The 24,819-nt window shown below is 34.6% G+C and overlaps 1 protein-coding gene across 22 annotated transcripts in view; it reads right to left on the minus strand.

Annotated features, from left to right (window-relative positions):
* Positions 1–6,630: 6,630 nt before the first annotated feature.
* Positions 6,631–24,819, minus strand: part of DZIP3 (DAZ interacting zinc finger protein 3) — a 96,358-nt gene continuing 78,169 nt past the window's right edge. For 18 of the 22 annotated variants that reach the window (XM_023526786.1, XM_023526851.1, XM_023526815.1 and 15 more), the window contains 5 exons: positions 22,955–23,094; positions 21,594–21,714; positions 10,088–10,231; positions 9,901–10,002; positions 6,631–8,401 (listed from right to left, as the gene is read on the minus strand). In XM_023526786.1, the coding sequence (XP_023382554.1) occupies positions 8,291–8,401; positions 9,901–10,002; positions 10,088–10,231; positions 21,594–21,714; positions 22,955–23,094 (618 nt within the window). In that variant the 3' untranslated portion in view covers positions 6,631–8,290. The remainder of the gene's footprint in view (positions 8,402–9,900; positions 10,003–10,087; positions 10,232–21,593; positions 21,715–22,954; positions 23,095–24,819) is intronic. The other 4 variants (XM_011383283.2, XM_011382992.2, XM_023526881.1 and 1 more) reach the window with 1 other exon arrangement.

Genomic DNA, 24,819 nt, shown 5'->3' on the forward strand with positions numbered 1-24,819 from the left:
ATCTTTTCAGGTGGTCCTTCTCTCAGCCTTGGAATATTTCTTCAGATAAATAAGCTGATTATTACTCAACTGAATACTCACTGGGTACCCTCTGCAGACCTCTGGAGTTCTCTGTGCAGCTCTCACTTCTCCACTATTCTGATCTGTGAAATCCAACTGCCTTGACTGCAGTGCACTCTCAGTTCCATCCTCTCAAGCAGAAAGTTTCCCAGGCCCTGTATGGGCTTCCTCTCCCCAAAGTATAACCTCGAAACTCTTTTTAGGCAGATACAGCAATTACAGAGTTTGTTTGCCATCTCTCAGTGATCACTGTCTTTCACTGTTCATTGTTTTGAGAACTACTGTTAAGTATATATTTAGTTTTATTGGACAAGAGAATAAATCCAGTCCGGTTACTCCTCTTTGGCTGAAAAAGGATTGAGTAGTTCATGAGAATGTTTTCTCTTTTCTACTGTTATTAGTCAGTGTTTTCCAGAAAATTGGACCAATGAGGTCTGTGTGTGTGTGTAAAGATAGAGACAGAGATTGAGATACTATTTTAAGGAACTGGCTCATGTCTCACGTGATCGTGGAGGCTGACAGATCCCAAAATGTATATGCTAGGCTGGCAAGCTGGAGATGCAGGGAAGAGTTGAGTTTTTGGATTGGTAAATACATGGAGGTACTGGGAGAATCAAATACCTGGAGAGGGCATAGAAGCTACATCCCTCTTTCCACGACCTTGCCCTATGCATCTCTTCTATCAGACTGTTCCTGAGTTGTATCATTTTATAATAAACCAGTAACCAAGTAAGCTGTTTTCCTGAGTCCTAGTCCAACAAATGATCAAACCCCAGTAGTGGGTAATGAGAACCCCTGATTGATAGCCAGTTGATAAGAAGCCAGGTAACAACCTGGACCCGAGATTGGCATTTGAACTGAGAAAGCAGTCTTGTTGAATCGAACCATTAACCTGTGGGATCTGATGCTATCTCCAGTAAGACAGTGTCAAAATTGAGTTAAATTTGTAGGAGATCCAGTGAGTGTCCACCAAAGAGTTGGAAAATTGTTGTGGGGTGTGTGTGATGGAGCGGGGTGGGGGGCGAGGGGAGAGAAATAACCTATACATATTTTAGTGGCCAGAAGTATTCTGTGACAGGTGTTTTTTTTCCTTACAGTTTTTTTCTCCATAATCATGGCAGTCTAAATTTCAGCTTAGATTTTTAGCCTCTTTGTAACTCTCTTCTTGATTTCTAGATTCTTGCCTGGCATGTGTACAGCTTAAGAACTGGCAGCTCCTTCAAGAGGGAAAATGAATGGAGAATGTCAGTCCCACTTCTCTATGGTTCTTCTCTCTCTAGGATATTGGTACCTTAAGTTCTAGTTGTTATTAGCCCTGAACTCTATTTTCTCATTTCTCTAATCCAATACTTTCTCGAGCAATATGTACTTTTCAGCATCACGCCCTGAGCCTTCAACATGTGCAAATACCTTGAGGAAGAAAAGCAGCCTAGCTTTCTCTCAAATCATGACTCCTAAACTCCTGACTGTCTTAATTTTTCTCCAATGCTTTCAATTAGCTAGTTTTTAAAATATGTATCCAGTTTCTATAGTTTTCTCAACTAAAATATGATGCATATTAACTTTTTCTTCAGAACCAGAAGATTTTAAATACATTTTGTTTCCTTCTTAAGAACTTTCTAATAATCTTAAAACCCTAAAATTTAAATGTATGAAGAATGTCAGTCCTGCTTCTTAATGGTTTTTTTGTCTAGTACATTGATACCCTAAGTTCTGGTTATTTTATTATCTCTAAAATCAATTCTCCTCTAACAGGTAAAATTATAACACTTTAAAATGAGTCTTTCTAATAAATACTTCCAGTTTATATCCTAATATGTCAAAACACAGGTATACAGTAATAAAGCAACAGTTTTAGAAGAAATCCATTTATTTTTCATGATATAAGAAATGGTGACAAAGAACAATTTGGCAAGAACGTATAAACAAAATTAAGTAAATAAAAAGAAAAACTCAAACCCTACTTGTCATACTTTAATTCATTTTAAATCAATTACACAAAGATAAAGAAGCATTGCTTGGGCCTTAAAGATACTAAAGAAACTGAGATAAAGATGAGATGAAAAACTGTATAAGACAAAGATTAAACTCCATTATTGTGTCATTAGACTGAATATTTTAAAAACAGAATGAAGTTCTCGCCAATAAGCCCTTAAGAAAACAACTGAAAAAATATTTTTCTCAAATCAAAGACTAGAATTGGTAATAGGATTGGAGCTGTAAGGATGACTCTAGCAGAGCATGAAAATTATAATTCTGGATGTACTGGTTTCATCCCTTTGTTTATGCAGTGACAGAAGGATTTTCTTTACTATGACAAATGACAAAACAACATTGAAAACTGTACTGATGCTACAATTATACCTCCCCATAATCATTTACATGTGGATCAGAATTAAAGTTCAATAATAGTAGATTAGAGCAAGGAATTGAGTGATCTTCAAAATCTTTTATCACTTATGTTTGCACATAAGTTTACATTAAATATAAATTTAAAAATAAGATTACATATACATGAAAGTTAGAATAGAAAATACTCTAGGGGCTAAAACTATGGGTGATGTATTATTTTTTCTCTTATGTTTCTATAGTTTAAAATTTGCTGTGCATTATTTTGTTAATGAAAAAAAAAAACATATACTATTAAAAGAAATGAACTGTTTTTCAAAATAGTTTTTAGTGAAATTCTCTCAAAGCTGTAATATGTCAGTGTGCAGCCTCACTCTGTGGTGGCTGCTCCTTACTATGATAGAGCTTTAATTATTCAGCACACTAAAAAGATCCTGTCTGACTGCTATCTCAAAGAAAGAAATGCAGGCTCATGTTAACCCAAAGAGACTAGTCTTATGGTACAGACTGGGCAGTATTGGTGCTGACAAGGAATAAAAAGCACTTAGGTTTGTAATTTCTTCAGTGGCTTTTTGGTAATTTTGTGAGATCTTGTGTGTTCAGGTCTGGTAAAGGAGAGAAGACTGGCAGATACCTACTCATCAAGCAATAGCTGGGGAGAAATCCAAGTAAACTGTCAAAATAGTTTTGAAAGAAAGAAATTTTCATAAACCTTAATAAATTACACCTTGGTTTTATTTTCCTCCTTTGTCATAATTTTTATTTTCTTTTGTTTGAAAAATCCCACCAAATAAGCCAAATATTTTGGAAGTCTTATCAATGCTTTTGTCATGTCTTATGAAATTTTATTTCTAGGGACCCAACCAAGTCTTCTTTGACAAGTTTTATTCTGTATGTTCAGGGAAAATTGGCAGGCCCAGGATAAAGCTCACTGGCTACAAGCTGACTTGGGATTTTGCTAATAGTGGCAAGCCCAATCATTTGCATTGTCCTTTAGGACATCATCATTATCCCTGGCGTTACTGCAATCTCCACAGAGAGAGGAGAAAGCCATATATAGACCATGATTAGAAAGAATTCTCTAAGGAAAACTTGTTTTTCAAGCCATTGTCCTTGCCTAGAATGACTACTCTGTCCTCATATAAATTCTACTTGGTTCACAAGGCCCATTTACTCAACAGATATTGAATATCTGCTTTGTGTCAGACGTTTTAGGCAATGGATACACAATGGCAAACAAGACAGACAAGATTCCTGCTCTCATGAATCTTATATTGCAAGAAATACATTAAACGAGTAAACTGAATTTCAGATAACTAGGGGAAAATGGTACATGTGGTGGGAAAGAGGTCTATTACATCAGTCAAGGAAAGCTACACTGAGGTCACATTTGAGCAGAGAGCTGAAATAAGAGAGTGAAACTGGTAGTCTAAAAAGAATGTTCCAGGTGAAGAGGTAGAATCCAGTTCCATTCTTCCATTTTCAATCAGCTCTGCTCCCCCCAGCTTGCAATGAGCAAACTCTTACAATAGCACTTGTCTGTCAGATTTATTAGGCACTGAATGTATGTTGCATTACAATGCTATTTGTCTTGAGAGGTTGAGATGCTTGTTCTCCACTCAAAACTGAGCTCCTTCAGGCAAGAGCCTTGTCCTATGATGCTTGATATATCCCAAACTCCAAATAGTACTCTCTGGTCACAAACATTCAATAAACACTCACAATGATCTGTGCTATTGTTAAGGCTTCAAGGAGCATATCAACTCTCGACAAAAGATAGAGCTGGGCAGAGGGTAGTGAGAAGTTCCAGCTGTTTAAAAAAGTATGTCCAATAAATACAAGTTGTTTTGAATTTCTTATTAGGTTTATTTTGTAATAAACTGATAATGTTGTAAATGTGTTTATAATTTATTAGAAGGATCCACTTTCCTTAACTGAAATTGCAAAGAAAGTGCAGCACCTTTATTTAGTTGCTGAGGAATGGCTTTTGTCTTAGGTCATTAGAATGAAGTCATTCTTGAACTAAAATAATGCAAACTTCATAGCTGCAGTTTGTAATTAGCCTTTCCTTTTGTCATATAATATTTCAAGAGAGAATCAAAGGCCCATGACTGTTGCTATTTTTCCTGAGCTGAGACAGCACACTGACAGATTATTCACACTGCATTGTGTTATGTGATATTGGAATCCTAACAGTGGTTGTAAAATTTCGTAGTTTAAGAAAATGATACAGCCCTGGAGACATGTTCTAAATGAACACCAATATGATGTTTGAAATTGAAAAGGTGAAACATCTATACTTTGCCTTTATAAAGTAATCAAATACCATCAACCTAGAAGTAAGAGTACTGTAATTTTTGGCTTTATTCTGAATTAGAATAATGTCTCCTTGTTGAATGACTAATGGAAGATCTGCTACTTTGGGAATGAAAGTTAATATATTAACAATAGTAACTCTGTCAGCAAGTAGTCTTTTCCCCATTTTAAGAAAAGGATTTGGTTGAGAAAAGTTAAGCAATTTGTTTATGATCACACAACATGCCAGAGATGAAATTCAAAAATTCAAATCTAGATCTGCTTGAGAAAGTCACTTTCGCATCAATGATATTCGAATTTAGCATGCAAATGCAGATTCTCAGATAGCTTTTTGGAACATGCATTTTTATAAACATATTGTGTAAATGTGATATGGCCTGCAATCCATTCTTAAGAATAAGAGCCCATTATTTCTGAGAACTGCTTACTCAAGAAATTCAGAAATCACATATCTTCATGACAAACTGTATTCATTTATTTTTATCTGGATATCAACCTGAATAGTCCTAAGCCACTGTAGTCCTAGAATTCTTACCTGAGAGGCTATGTGATAAGGTACTCCAGGAGCATTTTATGAATGCAGAGAATTTTTGCTAAATTAAATATGGTAAAAAATAAGCCTACCTTCCCTGAATTAACCATAAGATATAATCCATCATCCAGACCGGAACACTGTTGAAAATGAAAGGGGCACTATTAATAATCATGTCAAGACAACAGGCATTAACTGGATTCATCACAAGCAAACCAAGACTTATGAGAAAAGTCAGTCAAGCTTTTCTTACCATATCCTACCACTGTTACATATTTTTATACACTCAATATTATCCATGTTCCTAGTCTAAAACAATAAGTAGGTTTACCATCTGTTTCATTTTATTTTGAATATTATTTAAGAACATTATTTAAAAGGAAAAGAAGTACTTTTTTGCGTTCACAAAGTCGATCCAATACGGGGACGCAGCTGTGAAGTACTTGGAAGAGAACACCAGCCAAGGTCTGCATTTAAATCCCAGAATGCTACTTTGTAGATGTGACCTCAGACAAAGTATTTCCCTCTTATTTGAGCCTCAGTTTCACCATCTGTAAAGTAAGAGGATGATCTCTACTTCCGAGTTTAGTGGATCAAATAAGGTAATAAATACATCTAAAAGTGTCTCATAAAAGCTGGATAATGTTATTACATGGACAATAAATATGAAAGAAAAAAACACAAGACATCCTTCTGACAGCAGCTGCAGTGATACAACTAGGCGTTTTTGATGTATCGCCACTTCCCACATCGGAGTTCTGGGCAGGATGGTATTCTGGATCTCTCATACTCTCAGGAATGAAAATGATGACTGTTTATAGTAGAATGACCACTACGGTTGTCTATATTATTAAATTACACCTCAACAACAACGAAAAAACAATCCCATCTTCAGCATCGACAGCACCGGCAATGACTTTCAAGGGCACGGTACTACTACATTCTCATTATATTATCAGCAATGGTGTTAAGTCCTCTGACTCCATCCTTGGAGCCAGGGCAGGTCAGCACCAATACAACCTTGCAGCATGAGCTTGTGAAGAAAGCATGTGACTGACTGTTAGGACCCTCAAGTATTAAGACCGCCTCAGCCACTATTTAGCCGCATGACCTTGGGCAAGATGTGCCTGTAAAATGAGGGGATAGAGTAGAGGATCATTAAGGACCCTACAAGGTCTGATATTCTATGATTCTAAGACATTTTTGTCATTTTATAAGTCTAGACATCTTATGAAATGCCTTCTTCTTAGATATTTTCTTATCCTTTCTCATAACAGAAGGAAAAGTTTAAGCACAATTAAACAGAAATAGACTTTGAAATAGAGATTTAAAGTAGTTTCAGGATACATTTAAACCCATATGCACAGATAAAATAGGTGTTCAATTAAGAAACATTTATTCTTTCTCACATGAAACTGAAATTGCAGTTTAAACACAAACTAAGAAACTCGTTTTACAAGGTAATTTGCTATATGACCATGACCTTGAAGTGTTAGACAAGAAAATTATTAAAGGCCCATAAGTCCTGAATTTTGCAATTCTGATATATTCTAGGCATTTTATGTGTCTTAGATGACTGCCTTCATTTCTAGATATTTCCTTCACATTTTCCAGTCTATTCTCATTACAGAAGAAAACATTTAGCATACAATTACATAAATAGCAGTTTTAAAAAGAGATTTAAAATAACTTCAGGATACATTTACACTGAAACAAACAGTTGCTGAGTAAGGAAACACTTATTCACAGTCTCATTAATTATGGGAAAAATATGAAACAAGTAATATTTGTCTTACAAGGTAACTAAACTCTTTTAATTTTCTAACTAGAGACATGTACAACACTTACAGCATTTACACAATACTATTTTCAAAATAGGTTTTTGACTTCTAAGAATTAAAGTTCTCAGTGACAAGCTTTAGATACACAGCTTAGCCCAACTTTGTCACAAGAAGCAACTACACACAAATAGTCCCCCACACTCCCCAGCATCAGAAAATGAAATTAGAAACTTAAGACAGAAAAAAAATCTCCCCAAAGTATAAAAGATTAAGATCCAAAGAACATGTTTACAAATTAACATAGGATCTCGATTATTAAACTGAACAAGTGACTTAATTTGCATATTAACTCTTTTTCTTACTACTGAGTCCTTTCCTTACTTCTGATTCTGGGAATATTTATGCTACACCAATATTTATGGGCAAGACACTGGAAGCACAGAGGAAGATTAGATGTGGTCTCAGTGGTGTGCTGCTAAATGTTTAACAACCAGCTCTTGAGGGGAGGAGAAGAATTTAATTATAGATAGTACTTACCAATTTCGATGGGGTAAAATACTCCCACTATGGCAGATTTCAAGCTACCAACAACTTGATAACTGGCTCACAAAATTCCTGAAACCTTAACAATCATCTCTCACAAGCCATTATAAGCCAGTTACAACAAAACACTATACGGTCTCCACCTTCAAGTAGCTCATAATCTCTTCATGGGTATATATTTTAAAGAACAGAAAAGAAAGGGGAAGATCAAGATAAAATTTAAATAATTACATATATTTTTTTGTAAGCAGTTTTAAAAGTAAAAAAAACCCACTAAAATCTGTGGAATTTTCCTACTTCTCTTATTTACTATTTCACTTTTTCTCTTGCTTAAATTTATTCCAGAAATTTAAAATGTAGTGTAATGGAGGAAAGTAAAGAGTGAGTGGAATAAGGAAAAAACACAAGAAAAGACATCCTAAGGTACACAGTAACAGTTATTATGTTTACACTGGAAGAAAATACCTACTAAGGTAAGGGAAATATGATGTAACCTTTAAAATTCTATCTTCTTTAAGCCTTTTCAGTTCAGTTCACAGTCCTGAAGATTTGTCCTGTCCTCTTTGGCTGCAGCTTTGATGAGATTAGGTAACTTCTTTTGCACAATACTGAGGAGTGTACATTTTCACACCACTCACACAATAAGCTTGTAACAAAAGGCAAAACTAAATTATGCAGTTGAAACTCCTTTGCATAGTCACCCCTTATATTAGATCTTGGGCAAGTGCCGGCTGGAGTGACCAGGAAATTCTTCTGGTAGCAAAACATGGAGCCTGCAGGTTGGGCATGTCCCCTGCTGCATTAACCAAGGTCTAATGCACTAAGGAGCAAAAAGATTCACATCAGTCTTTCAGATGCAGCCTAGGAGAGGCAGCTATTAATCTATACATCAGAGTTGCCAACCAACTTATCTATCGGTGAGTCTTAAAGCCTTTATCTGGAGGATTGCCAAGCTGACCACTACAATCATGGCACCTTCACTATGGCTTGCTGAGTAATAGTGGAAGAACTTTCAGCCAGTTTATTCTACTAGGATCCTTCCCCTAACTCCAATTTTCAGGATGACTAGCAGTTCTTCCTAACAAGGAGGTTAAAAAAACCTGCTATATTTTTTTCTCTAGTTTATTATATATTGTTCTCATTCATAATAAAGAAAAAGTCATAAATAAACATACAAAACTCACCAAGACCTTGTACCAAGTGCTAATGGTGTTTTGAAGTTAAAACCCCTAGACGGTGAATCAACCTTTCATGTTGTTCTTTCTTTGGTGACAAGAGTAGTGCTCTTTGGATGGTAACTATCTATTAAGTCATTTGTTTGAATACTGACTTTCCAAAAACAAATAATTTTTACCTGTATGAATAATGGAGAGCCAGGTCACATGAGAGAGGATTCAAAATATAAAGCTCATTAATTCTAACCCAAAAAATAACCTGAATAAATTACCTGTATTCTATTCAATGGGTAATGACAAAGAATAAAATAAGTTTTGTGAAACATTTATTTTCTAAATGGATCGGACTTTTAAAATTTCAAATGGGAAAGATGGGTGACTAAGTATCTATCTTGGAGATCTTTCGAAATTAGCTATTCTGTGTAGATGCAAAATATAATTCTGTGTAGCATGTACCACATATCTATGAAATGCTGTTTTACAGATATGGCCTGAATGAGTTGACTACTGTTCATTTATCCAAGAAGCTTTTCTTGCGTAAGATTATCTTTTCCTGTGTCAAATTATATCTCTGCAGCAGAAGACTTGGATCATAAATTATATATCAATAGTACCTGCACAGCAGCAACACTAGGAGTTAATTTATATAAATGCCAAGAATCAAAAGAAGATATGACAGCCTCACATTTTTCTAACATTAAAACTCAAGCCTGAAAAGCTTCAAAAGCAAATATAGGATCCTGGACAGACTACCAAGGTCATTAGGTATGGACAAAGGACACTGTGTGTTATTTATAGCACATTAAGGTGCAGGAGCACTGTTGCCAAACTGCCATTGAACTGCCATGCCAATCAATATTCCTCCCAGTTGTATTCAAGGGAACTGCCTACTCTTTACCATTTAAATACCACTGTAGTCCCCTTCCCATAAGGTGTATAGAGATCTGAAAAAGCATAATGAAATCCATGGCTAGGTATTGGGAAACAATATAAATATTTCTGCATGGTAGCCCAAAGCTCAGCATTATATCCAGTGGAATTCATGACAAAACACTGGATAATGATACATGCATATGATTTCAAGTAAGGCAGCATGAATCTCACTTAGTTGATTAATAGTAAAATATTTAAAAGATAAGTTTACCTGAGAATGGAATTTGTGAGCACAAGGCAAAACAGAGAGGTTTTCTGGAGAGAGATTCTCATGACAAATCACACAAGGCTCTTTTTCTTCTTCTTCATCATCCTAGGGAAAATACACATAAGATCTAGTCGGCTCATTTCTTTCTCCCAAACTTAAATGTATTTACAATCAACATTCTCAGTCTCACCAAATTATTGGCTCCTTCCCACGTAGCAGGACCTTGTGAACTGAGGGGCCTCCAGGCTGGTTTTGGGGGCTGGGAAGCATTGGACTGTGGTGGAGTATGACTGGGTGAAACACAACTACCATTTGGCACTGATTTACCTTGACTCTGAAAAGAAGAATATTATACTTATTTTTTTAGAACTGTTTTAAAATAAGAAGAACTAATAAAAGCACAGAATGTGGTACAATGAGAATTGGCAAAAGGGTAAAGGTCAATCAGACCTAGGATATATTGGCAATATTACTTAAATACTTAGAGTCAGGTAAAGACAAAAATAACTACATATCCCTTTTAAGTTAAAACAGTGTTTGCAGAAAAATTTCAAAAATGTCTTCTTTAGAATCATTCAAAGTAAATGATTTTCTAGAGTAAATTTCAAGAGGGTCAGTTTTATTCTAGAATGATCAGGAGGTAAGTATTTCAAAAAACTTCCCATGCCATTTGTCTAACTGAAGTTAAACTGTTTATTGTTAATAGATGATTTATTATAATTACAGGCTATTGATATTTCTGAACATGTTATGGGGGTAATTACGACAGCTAACTAGTATAGTTAAGGGACTGAGGGAATTCAAGATAGAAACTTGATGAACATAGCCTCCACAAGAAGACACAGCACTGAGAAGGGTAGGAGAGATATGGTCCCCGCCAAGGGAAAAAAAAATCACACCCCAGCCACTGTGTTCCACAGTGTGGAGGGATCTCAAGGGATCTTGAGGAGTGAGGGATTCAAGTTCCACATTAACCATCCCAACTCTTAGATTGTGCAGAGGACAGATGAGCGCCCAAACACTTGGCTTTAAAAAACCAATAGAAGATACATCCAGGAAAACTATAGAACTGCAGTGAAGAGCTCATGCATAGACTCACTCGAACTGAAAAGCAGTGAGAAAACACCAAGATAGAAAAGCACATACAGTACAGGTAAAGGGGACCACTTACTAATCTTGGAATGCCCTAAAGTGAGGCAGGAAGCAGCAGCAGGATCTAAAACACGGCAGTAGCCATTTTTACAATCTAGTAAGGTCATGCTATCGCTGGTAGTAGCAGATTACATTTTATAATTCTCCTTCTAGCCTTCTAACACCATTTTATAATTCTCCTTCTAACATATGTTCTGATGAAAGCTTCACAGATCACTACACCTCAACTAGTCTATGCAGCTAGCCTGCAGCAGTCACTACTTGCCACAACAGAAAGGTGCATGCTCCCCACACAGAGGATACCTCTGGAACACCTAGCTCTAGTGGCCAGAGGAAATTGTGCTGCTGGGCCCCACAGGACATCACCTACATAAGGCGACCTCTTCAAGACTAGGAGACATAGCCGATCTACTTAATATATAGAAACAAACACAGAAAATTAGGCAAAATGAGAAGACAGAGGAATATGTTCCAAACCAAAGAACAAGCTAAAAACTCAGTAAAAGGACTAAATGAATGAAGAAAAGCAATCGGCATGATAAAGTGATCAAAGTACTGGTCATAAAGATGCTCACTGAATTTGAGAGAGAAATGAACAAACAGTGGAGATTTCAACAAAGAAAAAATATAACAAAGTACTAATCAGCTAAAGAATACTATAAACTGAAATGAAAAATACACAAGGGAATCACAGTAGATTAGATGATATAGAAAAACAGATCAGTGACCTGGAAGGCAGAACAGTGGAAATCATCCAAGCTGAACAACAAGAAGAAAAAGCAATTTTAAAAATGAGGATCGTTTAAGGGACCTCTGGGACATCAAGCATACTAACATTTGCAATATAGAGATCCTAGAAAGAGAAGAGAGAAAGAGGCAGAAAATTTATTTGAAGAAATAACAGCTGAAAACTCCCCTAACCTGGGTAAGTAAATAAGACATCAAGGTCCAGGAAGCACAGAGTCTCAAACAAGATGAACCCAAAGAGGTCCACACCAAGACACATTAGAATCAAAATGTCAAAAATTAAAGATAAAGAATCTTAAAGGCAGGCAGAAAAATGGAACTAGTTACAAACCAGGGAACCCCCATAAGACTATCAGCTGATTTTTAAGCAGAAACTTTGCAAGCCAGAAGGGAATGGCACAATATATTCAAAGTGCTGGAAAAAAACAAAACAAAACAAAAAACTACAACCAAGAATACTCTATTGGCAAGGTTATTGTTCTGAATGAAAGGACAGATAAACAGTTTTCCAGATAAGCAAAAGCTAAAGGAGTTCATCACCACTAAATTAGCCTCACTTCAATTCTCAAGACAGACACAGACTATAAGTGAAGGAATGAAAAAAGATATTCCATGCAAATGGAAACAAAAAGAAACTTGGGGTAGCAATACTAACATCAGTCAAAATAGATTTTAAAACAAAGACTGTAACAAGATAAAGAACGACGTTTATCCTAAAATATTTAGAACAACTGAAATCACATCAAGTACCTTTTCTGACTATTAACAGTTTGAAACTAGAAGTCAATTACAAGAAGAAAATTAGAAAAAACAGAAACATGTAGAGGTCAAGCAACATGCTATTAAACAACCAATGGGTCAATGAAGAAATCGAAAAGAAAATTAATAAAAACACACTGAGATAAATGAAAATGGAAACAATGATCTAAAATCTATGGGATGCAGCATTTATAGTAATATAGGCCTACCTCAAGGAACAAGAAAAATCTCAAACAATATAACCTTAGACCTAAAGGAAAACACAAAACCCAAAGTTAGAAGGAACAAAATAATAAAAATCAGAGTGGAAATAAATAAAATCGAAATTAAAAAAAATAACAAAGATGAATGAAACTAAGAACTGGTTCTTTGAAAATATAAACAGAATTGATAAACTTTACTCATCAAAATAAAAGAGAGGGCTCAAATAAATAAAATCAGAAATTGAAGAGAAGTCACAACTGACACCATAGAAATACAAAGGATCATAAGAGATTACTACAAACATTATATGCCAATGAATTGAACAACCTAGAAGAAATGGATAAAATTCTAAAAAAATATAATCTCCTAAAACTGAATCAGGAGGAAATAGAAAATCTAAACAGACTAGTTCCAAGTAATAAAATTGAATCAGTAATCAAAAAAACTCCCAACAAACAAAAGTCTAGGACCAGATAGATTCACAGGTGAATTCTACCAAATATTTTAAAAAAGAGTTAAATATTATCCTTCTCAAACTCTTCCAAAAAACTGAAGAGAAAGGAACACTTCCGAACTCATTTTACAAGGCCAGCATTACCCTGATACAAAAACAAGACAAAGACACTTAAAAAAAAATGACAGGTCAATATGCCCATTGAACATAGATGCAAAAATCCTCAACCAAGTATTAGCAAACGTAATTCAATAATACATTAAAGAAGGTGTCCCTAGCCCCTGGGCCGCAGATCAGTACCTGTCGGTGGCCTGTTAGGAACTGGGTTGCACAGCAAGAAGTAAGCAGCGGGTGAGCCAGCGAAGCTTCATCTGTATTTGCAGCAGCTCCCCAGCACTAACATCACCACCTCAGCTCCACCTCAGATCATGAGGGATTAGATTCTCATAGGAGCACCAGTCCCTGGTGCCAAAAAGATTGAGCACCTCTGCACTAGAGAGATCATAATCCACAAGCAAGCGAGATATTCCAGAGATGCAAGGATGGTTCAATATCGACAAATTAAAGTGCCACACCACATTAACAAAACAAAGGATAAAAATCATATGATCGTCTTAATAGATGCAGAAAAAGCATGTAACAAAATTCAACATCTATTTATGATAAACATTCTCATCAAAGTGTGTACCGAGGAAATATACCTCAACATAATAAAAGCCATATATGACAAACCCACAGCTAACATTATACTCCATAATGAGAAGCTGAAAGCTTTTCCTCTAAGATCAGGAACAAGACAAGCATGTCCACTCTCGCTACTTTTATTCAACATAGAATTGGAAGGTCTAGCCACAGCAATCAGACAAGAAAAATAAATAAAAAGGCATCCAATTTGGAAGGAAGAAAATCTGTCACTATTTGCAGATAACATGATACTACTATATAAAGAAAAAACTAAAGACCCCACCAAAAACTATTAGAACTAATAAATGAATTCAGTAAAGTTGTAAAATATAAAATCATTATACAGAAATCTTTTGCATTCCTATGCACTAATAACAAACTATCAGAAAGAGAAATTATGAAAACAATCCCATTTACAATTGCATCAAAGAGAATAAAATACCTAGGAATAAATGTAGTCAAGGAGTGAAAAATCTGTACTCTGAAAACTATAAGATGCTGATGAAAGAAACTGAAAATGATACAAATAAATGAAAAGACATATAACGTTCATGAATTGGAAGAATTAATATTGTTCAAATGTCCATACTGCCCAAAGCAACCTAGAGATTCAATGCAATCCCTATTGACACAGCACTGGAATTTTTCACAGAACTAAAACAAGTAATCCAAAAATTTGAATGGAACCACAAAAGACCTCAAATAGCCAAAGCAATCTTGAGAAAGAACAAAGCTGGAGATATCACAATGCTTGATATCAAACTATACTACAAGGCTATAGGAATCAAAACATTATAGTACTGGCAAAAAAACAGAAATCTAAATCAATGGAAGAGAAGACATAGCCTAGAAATAAACCTGCATGCTTATATGGTCAATTAAGCTATGACAAAGAAGGCAAGAATATAAAAAAGGAAAAATATAGTTTCTCCAATAAATGGTATTGGAAAAACTGAACAGACACATGCAAAAGAATGAAACAAGACCACTTTCTTATACCATATACAAAAATAAACTCAAAATGGATTAAAAACTTAGATGTAAAACCTGAAACCATAAAAATTCTAGAAAAAAAAAAACCAGGCAGTAAACTCTTCAACATTGCTCTTAGCAATATTTTTATAGATCTGTCTCCTCAGGCAAGGGCAACAAAAGAAAAAAATAAGCAAATGAGACTACATCAAACTAAAAAGCTTTTTGCTCAGTGAAGAAAACCATCAGTAAAATGAAAAGACGACCTACTAAATGGAAGAAGATATTTGCAAATGGTATACCCGATAAGCGGTTAATATCCAAAATATATATAGAACCCATAAAACTCAGTATTAAAAAAACAATCTGATTAAAAAATAGAGGACCCAAGTTTAGATTAAACAGGGTGGCATCAAAGACGTTCCCAGATCTCTCCCCTTGAAACAACAATAAGCCGAACACCTAAAACTCAACAAAAAACACCCAAACTTCACACCAGCATGTCTGAGCGTGGGATCTGCGCATAAGAGCTACCACAGGTCAGAACCCTGGGTGTCCGGCGGTGGACTGGGAGAAACAAAAAAGCTGCCTGTTGTAGCCAGAGCTCCTTGTAGGAGGATGGTTAGGGGAGAAGGAGCGGCGAGTTCCCTGAACAGCCCTGCCTGAGAGTGCTGTGAGCTCCATGCAGCTGGCTGCAGTGCCCAATCATCAGGGCAGAAAGCAGAGAAACAACAGTTGATTTTCACCAGTTGCGGTTGCAAAACCGAGGCTGAGCTGCAGCCTCCAACTCCCAACCCAGAGGGCCCCTCCCCACATATCCTCTGAGATGGAAAGCCTCAGAGCCCTAGGAGAATCAGAGCAAATGCTACCGAAACTGTCACTAATACTGACAGGAACTAAGATTGAGGGTAGCAAGCATGATTAAACATTTATAAGGAAAAAAAAAGAAATTATTAACACTTTATATAAAGCAGAGATCCAAGAGGCTTAGATGCCACCCACTGGAAACCAAAAGAAAAACACCTTCTTTGCAACAGGCTAGAGACTATTATATAATAAATCATCTTTCTGGAAAAAAAAAAAAAAAGAACACACTTCCATTAATGCCCAGGTGGAGAAATAGTCCATAAACACCATGAACAACCAAGGTGGGAAGGTAGCTTAGAAAGAAAGAGAAAAATCTCCAGAAAATAAGCTTACAGACATAGAAATATGCATCTTAAATGACTGAGAATTCAGGATGGTACTTCTAAAAAATTTAATGATATCCGAAACGAATCATATCCACAATTTCAAGAACTGAAAAAAACAACTAGATGAGCAGAATGAGTTCTTTAGCAAGGAGACTAAAACCCTCAAAAGGAACCGAATAGACCTTCTACAGATAAAGAGCACGCTGCAAGAGTTAAAAAATGAAATAACAAGCTTGGGAAATAGAGTCGACCAAATGGAGGAAAGGATCAGCAATATCAAAGACAGAAATCTAGAAATAAATCAGAAAGAAGAGAGAAACTGAAGAATAAAAATTGGGAAAGAGAAATACAAGGACTAGCTGATACCATCAGGAGGGGAAACTTAAGAATAATGGAAATTCTCGAAAGGGAGGAAAAGGAGCAGGGATTAGAAAGCATTTTCATACAAATAGTTGATGAGCATTTCCCAAATTTGAGGAATGAACTGGAGCTTGGGATTCAAGAAGTCAATAGAACACCCAATTATCTCAACCCAAAAAGGCCTTCACCAAGACACATCATATTAAAATTATCAAAAAACAATGACAAAGACAGAATTTTCAAGGCAGCCAAGGAAAAGAAGACGGCAACCTATAAAGGAAAACCCATTAGATTATCATCGAACTTCTTAGTACAAACCTTACAAGCCAGCAAGGAGTGAAATCAAATATTCAAACTATTAAATAAAAGAATCTACCAGCCAAGAATAATGTATCCAGCTAAGCTCTCTTTAGATATGAAGGAGAAATTAAGACCTTTCGAGACATATAAAAATTGAAGGAATTCTCCACTATGAGGCCTGTACTACAGCACATCTAGAACAAAATGACGTAAGTAAGTAAGTAAGTAAGTAAGTAAATAAATAAATAAATAAATAGAAGTAACATGACTAGCAGGCTGATAAAAGCAGAGGAGTGTAACCCTTACTAGGAACAGGGAATTATAAGCTTAAAATAAGAAGAGATTTGCTATAGCAAGATAGTAATGAACGTTCAGCATACATAGTGACAAACTGAGACAACAATGACTGAAAAGGAGAAGTTTCAAAGATCCAAATTCACAAAGGGGCATGGAGAAGTAAATGGACGACTGTATATATATATATATATATATAACTATCCTTTTCAAATTCATAATGGTAACCACAGGCCAAAGATTTAGAACCGAAGTATATAACATAAAACAAGAAGAACCATAGAGAAAACCCAAAAAAAAACAACGAAAATAAAGAAAACAGAAATGCAAGGACAAGGTCGCAATGGAAACACCGAGCTACCAGAAAGCAAAAGATAAAATGGCTGTTAGAACACCTCATATTTCAACAATCACCCTAAATGTAAAGGGACCAAATTCACCAACAAAAAGCCAGAGTTGCAGATTAAATCAAAAAACAAAACCCAACCATATGCTGCCTCCAGGAGACACATCTCAGCTCCAAAGGAAAATATAGACTCAAAGTGAAAGGGTGGAAAACAGTATTTTAAGCAAATGGCATTCAGAGAAAAGCGGAAGTAGCGGTACTAATATCGGATGAAATAGACTTCAAAATAAAAAAGCTAAAGAAAGATACTGATGGACACTTTATAATGATAAAGGGAATCATGCACCAAGAAGATATACCACTTCTTAATATCTATGCTCCCAATCAGGGAGCCCCGAAATATGTAAAGCAATTACTAACAGAACTAAAGGAAGAAACAGACCAAAACACTATTATAGTAGGGGACCTAAATACCCCACTGTCAGATATGGACAGATCATCCAAACAGAAAATCAATAAGGAAATAACAGCCTTAAATGGTACATTAGACCAACTGGACATAATTGACATTTACAGAGCCTTCCATCCTAGAACAGCTGCTTATACATTCTTCTCTAGTGCACATGGAACATTTTCAAGGATTGACCACATGTGGGGACACAGAGATAGCCTCAACAAATACAAGAGGGTTGAAATCGTACCAACCATAAGCTCTGATCATAATGCTTTGAAACTAGAGATCAACTGTAAAAAGAAAGCAGAAAGAATCACAAATAAATGGAGATTAAACAACATACTACTGAAGAATAACTGAGTGATAGAAGAAATAAAAAGGGAGATCAAGAGATACATACAAATGGATGACAATGATAGTACAACATATCAAAACTTTTGGGACACGACAAAAGCAGTCATAAGAAGAAAGTTCATATTACAGGCCTACCTCCAAAAACAAGAACAAGTCCAGATAAACAACCTAATGCTTCATCCTAAAAAATTAGAAAAGGAAAAACAAAGGAAGTCTAAAGTCAGCAGAAGGAAAGAAATCATCAAAATTAGAGCAGAAATAAATGAAATTGAGAACAACAACAACAACAACAAAAAATAAGAAAGATAAATATAACAAAGAGCGGGTTCTTTGAGAAGGTTAATAAAATTGGCAAACCCCTGTCTGTCTAGACTCACTAAATTAAAAAGAGAAAGGACACAAATAAACAAAATCGGAGATGAAAGAGGGGAAATTATGACAGACACTGCAGAAATACAAAGGATCACACAAGAATACTATGAAAAAGTATAAAACACCAAATTTAATAACCTAGAAGAAATGGACCAGTACTTAGAAAAATACAACCTTCCTAGACTGAATCAAGAAGATCTGGAAAATCTAAATAGACAGATCAGCAGTATGGAAATTCAAACCATCATCAAGAACTACCAAAAAGTAAAAGTCCAGGACCAGATGGCTTCATCAGTGAATTCTGCCAAACATTCAAAGAAGATTTAATACCTATTCTCCTCAAACTCTTCCAAAAAATCAAAGAGGAGGCAATAGTTCCCAACTCATTTTATGAGGCCAATATTACCTTAATACCTAAACTTGGTAAAGATAACACAAATAAAATTACAGACCAATATCTCTTATGATACTAGCAAACTGAATACAGCAACATATTAAAAAGATTATACACCACGATCAAGTGGGCTTCATCCCAAGGGCACAGGGATGGTTCAACATATGCAAACCAATTAACGTGATACACCACATAAACAAATTAAAAAATAAGAATCATATGATTATATCAATAGATACAGAAAATGCCTTCGACAAGATATAGCACCCATTTATGATCAAAACACTTAACAAAATCGGTATAAAAGGAAAGTACCTTAACATAATAAAGGCCATATATGACAAGCCCTCAGCCAACATTACACGTAATGATGAAAAACTAAAAACAATCCCTCTAAGATCAGGAACAAGGCAAGCCTGTCCACTATCGCCACTGTTATTCAGTATAACATTGGAGATCCTAGCGACTGCAATTAGGTAAGAGAAAGATATAAAAGGTATCCAAATAGGAAACAAAGAAGTCAAACTGTCACTATTTGCAGATGACATGATTCTCTATGTAGAAAAGCCTAAAGACTTCACAGGAACACTACTAGAAACAATAAGCAAATACAGTAAAGTCTCTGGATACAAAATCAAAGTTCAAAAATCCATAGTGTTCCTATACTCTAATAACAAGGGGTCAGAAAAAGAAGTGAAAAAAATAATTCCTTTTGCAAGTGCAACAAAAAAATTAAAATACCTACAAATAAATCTAACGAAACATGTGAATGACCTATATAATGAAAACTACAAGACCCTATTAAAAGAAACTGAAGAAGATACAAAGAAATGGAAAGATATTCTGTGTTCTTGGATTGGAAGAATCAACATAGTTAAAATGACCTTATTACCTAAAGCATTATACAGATTTAATGCAATCCTCATCAAAATTCCATTGGTATTTTTTAAAGAAATAGAACAAAAAATCATCAGATTTGTATGGAAGCACAAAAGACCCCCCAATTGCCAAAGCCATCCTGAGAAAAAAGAATGAGGCTGGACATGGAAGCAACCGAAGTGTCCTACGATAAGACTATTGGCTAAAGCAGCTGTAGTACATATATACAATGGAATATTACTCAGCTATAAGAAGAGATGAAATACTGCCATTTGCAACAATGTGGATGGACCTTGAAATAAGCATACTAAGCAAAATAAGCCAAATAGAAAAGGTTGAAAATTACATGATATCACATATGTGGGATATAAAACTAAAAGCAACAAATGAACAGGAGAAACAAACAAACTCATGGACATGGACAATAGACTAGTGGTTACCAGATGGGAGGGGAGTGGGAGGAGGGAGAAATTAAAAAAATAAAATGTTAAAAAAAATTATGTGTATATAGTATGAAAAAAAATAATAAACTGGCATTTAAAAAAAATAAAAAATAAAAAAAAATAAAAAACAGGGGACCCAAATAGGAATTTTTCCAAAGAAGACATATGGAAGGCCAACAGACATCTGAAAAAGTGTTCAACATCACTAATCATCAGGAAAATGCAAATCTAAACCACAATGAGATATTACCTCACACTGTCAGAATAGCTTATCAAAAAGAAGTGTTGGCAAAGATGTGGAGAAAAGGGAACCCCTCATACACTGTTTGTGGGAATGTTAATTGCTGCCAGCACCATGGAAAACAGTATAAAAGTTCTGCAAAAAATTAAAAATAGAAGTAACATATAATCCAGCAATTCTACTTCTGGGTATTTATTGGAAGAAAACAAAAACACTATTTTGAAAATATATATGCACCTATATGTTCATTGCAGTATTATTTATAATATGGAAGATATGGAAGCTGAGATATGAAAACAACACATATGAAAGAATGAAATCTTGCCATTTGTGACAACAGGGATAGACCTAGAAAGTATTGTTATGTGAACTAAGTCACAGATAAAAACAAGTACCATATGATTTCACTTATATGTGGAATCTAAAAAGCAAAACGAACAGAACAAAAGAGACTCTAGAGACAAACTGATGGTTGTTGCGGGGTAGAGTGCAGGGCGGGGAATAAGAGAAATAGGTGAAGGAAATTAGAGGTACAAATTTCCAGTTATAAAATAAATAAATTATGAAGATGTAATGTATGGCATAGAAAATATAGTCGGTAACATTGTAATAACTTTGTATGGTAACAGATGGTTATTAGACTTAATGTGGTGATCATTTCATAAGGTTGTGCACATGAAATTGATATAATATTGTATGTCAACTATATTTCATAAAAAAATTTAAAAAGGCTTTTCATTTAAGATGTAGAGCAGAAAAAAACAACTTTGAATTCAAACTTCCCACCTTTATGTTTTTAACTATATACTAAAGTCACCTTAAAGATGACAGTAAAGTATCTCCCAAAAATAACCTCAATGATAATCAGAGACTTATTACATAGATATGTGCTCCTTCTACTAAGCACCAGAAGGAGCAGCAGGGATGCATTTATAAAGGGGCATGAAAAAAACAATTGTGGGTGATAGAAAGGGCCATTAGCATGATTGAAGTGATGGCTTTATAGGAATATGTATATATATATATTAAAAAAACAATTAACTACTATGGAAAAAGGCAGAGAGATATAGTTGTTTGTTTTGTTTTGTTTTTACCTGAGCTCTCTTGGGGTCAATAAATTGAGAAATCTTGTAAACAATTTCATCAAATGTCAGTCCAGATAGGGACTTTCCATGAGCATCTTTCAATTTCCGTAACAGATCTGTAAGCTCCTTTCTGGAAGAGATCAAAGAAAGAGCAGTGGTGATTTTTCCCACTGCCTTGAGGATATGCTCTCCAAACGAGATATAAAATCCTATTGTACAACTGATATGTCTTGATTTAGATCTTTGATCTAAAAAAGTGATCACAGGTCCATCTGTATTGATCTTAAACCAAATGAAAAGTCTTAATGTCTGTCTCATTAACAATAATTAATATGTTCATGAGAGAAAAAGTTTAGTATTTATTTTCTTTTAAAAAAACATTTTAACTGTTTTTGAAAACTCACTGTGTGGAATTTAAGTTTGTTATCTACTTAATTTATACTCTGAGCTCTTTATATCCCATCTCTCAATGCTCTCTTACTAGGACTAAATATTCCTTTTTAACTGTTATTATTGGTCTCTCTTTCCTTTATCATTGTTAACACATTAGTACAGTAGGGTAGGATGATGAAGTATTTTTCTTTTTCAAATGAAGTGTCCTGTCATCAGCCTTATAAAACTATATTTGATTTACTATTTATTCATTTTATACATATATATTTATAACAACTGCATTAAAGTTATATTTTTATTATCTACTTATGATATTTATAAAACCATAATCTATCCTGAAGTATAAGAGTATGTATATTTAATAAAAGTATTAGTCTGTAAATAAAAATACTAATAAAAACCTAGCTTGGGTAACTAGAATTATTTCCTTGGATATCAGAATAAACATAAAAGAAACTTCATTTCTGGAGTAGAATTAAATATCTTTCTAGTGAAGTCAAAACTGTGAAAAGCACAGTAAAATTATGATTTCTTGCATTCAACTGTATTTCCTAACAAAGAAACTGTAAGGACCCTCAATAAAATTAAGAAAATAGGAAAGTAAAATCTGATCATATCTGGGCTTATATGGCATACAATCAACTTCAAATTCTTTTTAGAAATGGGTTATTAGATAATTATTGCAGCTGGTGGCATTAAAATTGATTAAAATTACAACTACCTGCACGTTCAGTAAATGAACAGACCTAATTTTAAAAATGTATTCTCTCATGACTTAAGATTAATAACTCCAGTGAAGAGGTTTAATATTTTATTGAACACTATCCCTTGATAAACTTCATTTTCCTTACCAAGGCCACAGTAAGGAAATACCTATACTTGTGTGTTACGTTTCTCTGAAATGTTGCATTGCTGTAATTATGGCTATGGACTGTAGCATATGATCTGTACTCACCACTAAATATAAACTAAGGTACCTGGTCTGTTGTGGAAAGGCAGTTTTCAGCCTGTCTGTAATCCTCTCCCAATTCATCATAGAGAGATCACTTCCCAGACCTGCACTGGGGGACACAGGCTCTCCCACTGGTGCTGGCACAGTCCAGGCTATGCCAGTCATCTATAAGGAGCAGAGTTATAACCCATCAGTTTCAATTATTAGGAAGTAACATTCCATGCCAACATGATATTTCCATACCTCAGAAAATAGGTAGGATAAAGAGGAATATTAACATACATGTTCCCTTTTTAGAGTTTTTTCTTAACTAGCACAGCAATATTTCTAATTGTTTATATTACCCTTATTTTAAAAATGGGACCTAATAGTCTCAGTAATTGCAAACATATACAGAAATACATACAGCGTGTTTATTTCTGTATTTTATAACAATGAAACCTGAAAACAACCTAAAGTTTGTTAGTAGGGTAATGAGTAAATACAGCATATTGAGCCCTTAAAAATAGATCTATATATTTGAGCATAAGAGATGTCCATGAAATACGTTTTACTACTTTTTAAAAAAGTCTGTGGCAGAATATTTATGTTATGACTCATTTTATATTAAAAAATTTTAAGGTATATGTACAGAACCATGTCTGTATATTATAAAACAATATAAACAGTGGTTATTTCCTAGGATTCAACTGCAGGGTAATTTTTCTTTCTGCCTTGTCTATTTCTTTATGATATATTTTATATATATTTTGTGTATTTCTATATTATTTGTTTTATGATTAGCATATACAACTTTTATAATTAGAGAAATAATAAAGTTGAATTTTCAAACATCTAAGCAAATATGAGAATACCATTAGAATGCCTTCCCAACATCTCATTAAGTGAAAACTCTGTGAATATTTCTGAGTGCTAATCTGATTAGGAGAATAATTATATACATGGCATCTTCTACCTAAGGCTCTACAGGTTATCTTCAAATGTAAGGTTATTACTCATAAAAACCAGTAACTACTAACAGCCATTGGAATAACTCGTACAAACTAGTAAGTCAGAGAAAGAGCATAATACTGCCCAAAAATCTGGGTTTGCCTCAGTATCCAGCTTTTTTTCCCAGGAATTAGAAAGTAATCCTATTAGAAGGTTGAGGTACTTTAATATTTTCAATAAAATTTTACCATAGTTCCTTATAGAATGGTGCAGGAGCAAGCCATGTGAAATCATGGTGATAAAAAGATCTGGTACTTACTTAACATGTAAAACTCTATACACATATTTGTTTGCAGAGAGGCAGTCTCTACAAAAATAAGCAGAGTTCATATGACTATATAATTCAAAGGGAAACTGTCAGTAACATATAGGTACCAAAAAAATGGCTAGAACGTACTTAGAAAGTCAAGATTAGAGAACTTTTCATTAATTATATTTAACATGATCTTCTGGGAAAATATTTTTCTTTTAATAAAAAAAGTTTACCTTACGTAAGATTATAACCAATAATCTTATTCATTTTAAATTTCTCTATTGCTTCCTTAGATTTGAATGAGACTTACCTAGCTATTTGCAGCTTGGAAGATTTATAACTTTTTAGTATAATATGTTCCAATGTGATACTTTTTATATTATCTGTTTATAGATAAATAGTATCCTACTATACCTACATATATGTTTGTGGGTGTGTATATGCGTGTGTGTATAACTTTTTCTTTAGCTTTGAGGTAAAATTTAGTTTGTTCTGACTTGGCTTCTTTGCTCTTCAATCTACCCAACAATCATGCTAAATATACATTATCTATTAAAATATTAATCTACCCATCACTGTCATCTGCTATAGAAGCAAACTGTAATTATAAGGATTCTCTACTATAAAAACATATCTTTGTATCCAAA

The sequence above is a fragment of the Pteropus vampyrus genome, unplaced genomic scaffold (assembly GCF_000151845.1).
Source record: "Pteropus vampyrus isolate Shadow unplaced genomic scaffold, Pvam_2.0 Scaffold1, whole genome shotgun sequence".
Classification (NCBI taxonomy): domain Eukaryota; kingdom Metazoa; phylum Chordata; class Mammalia; order Chiroptera; family Pteropodidae; genus Pteropus; species Pteropus vampyrus.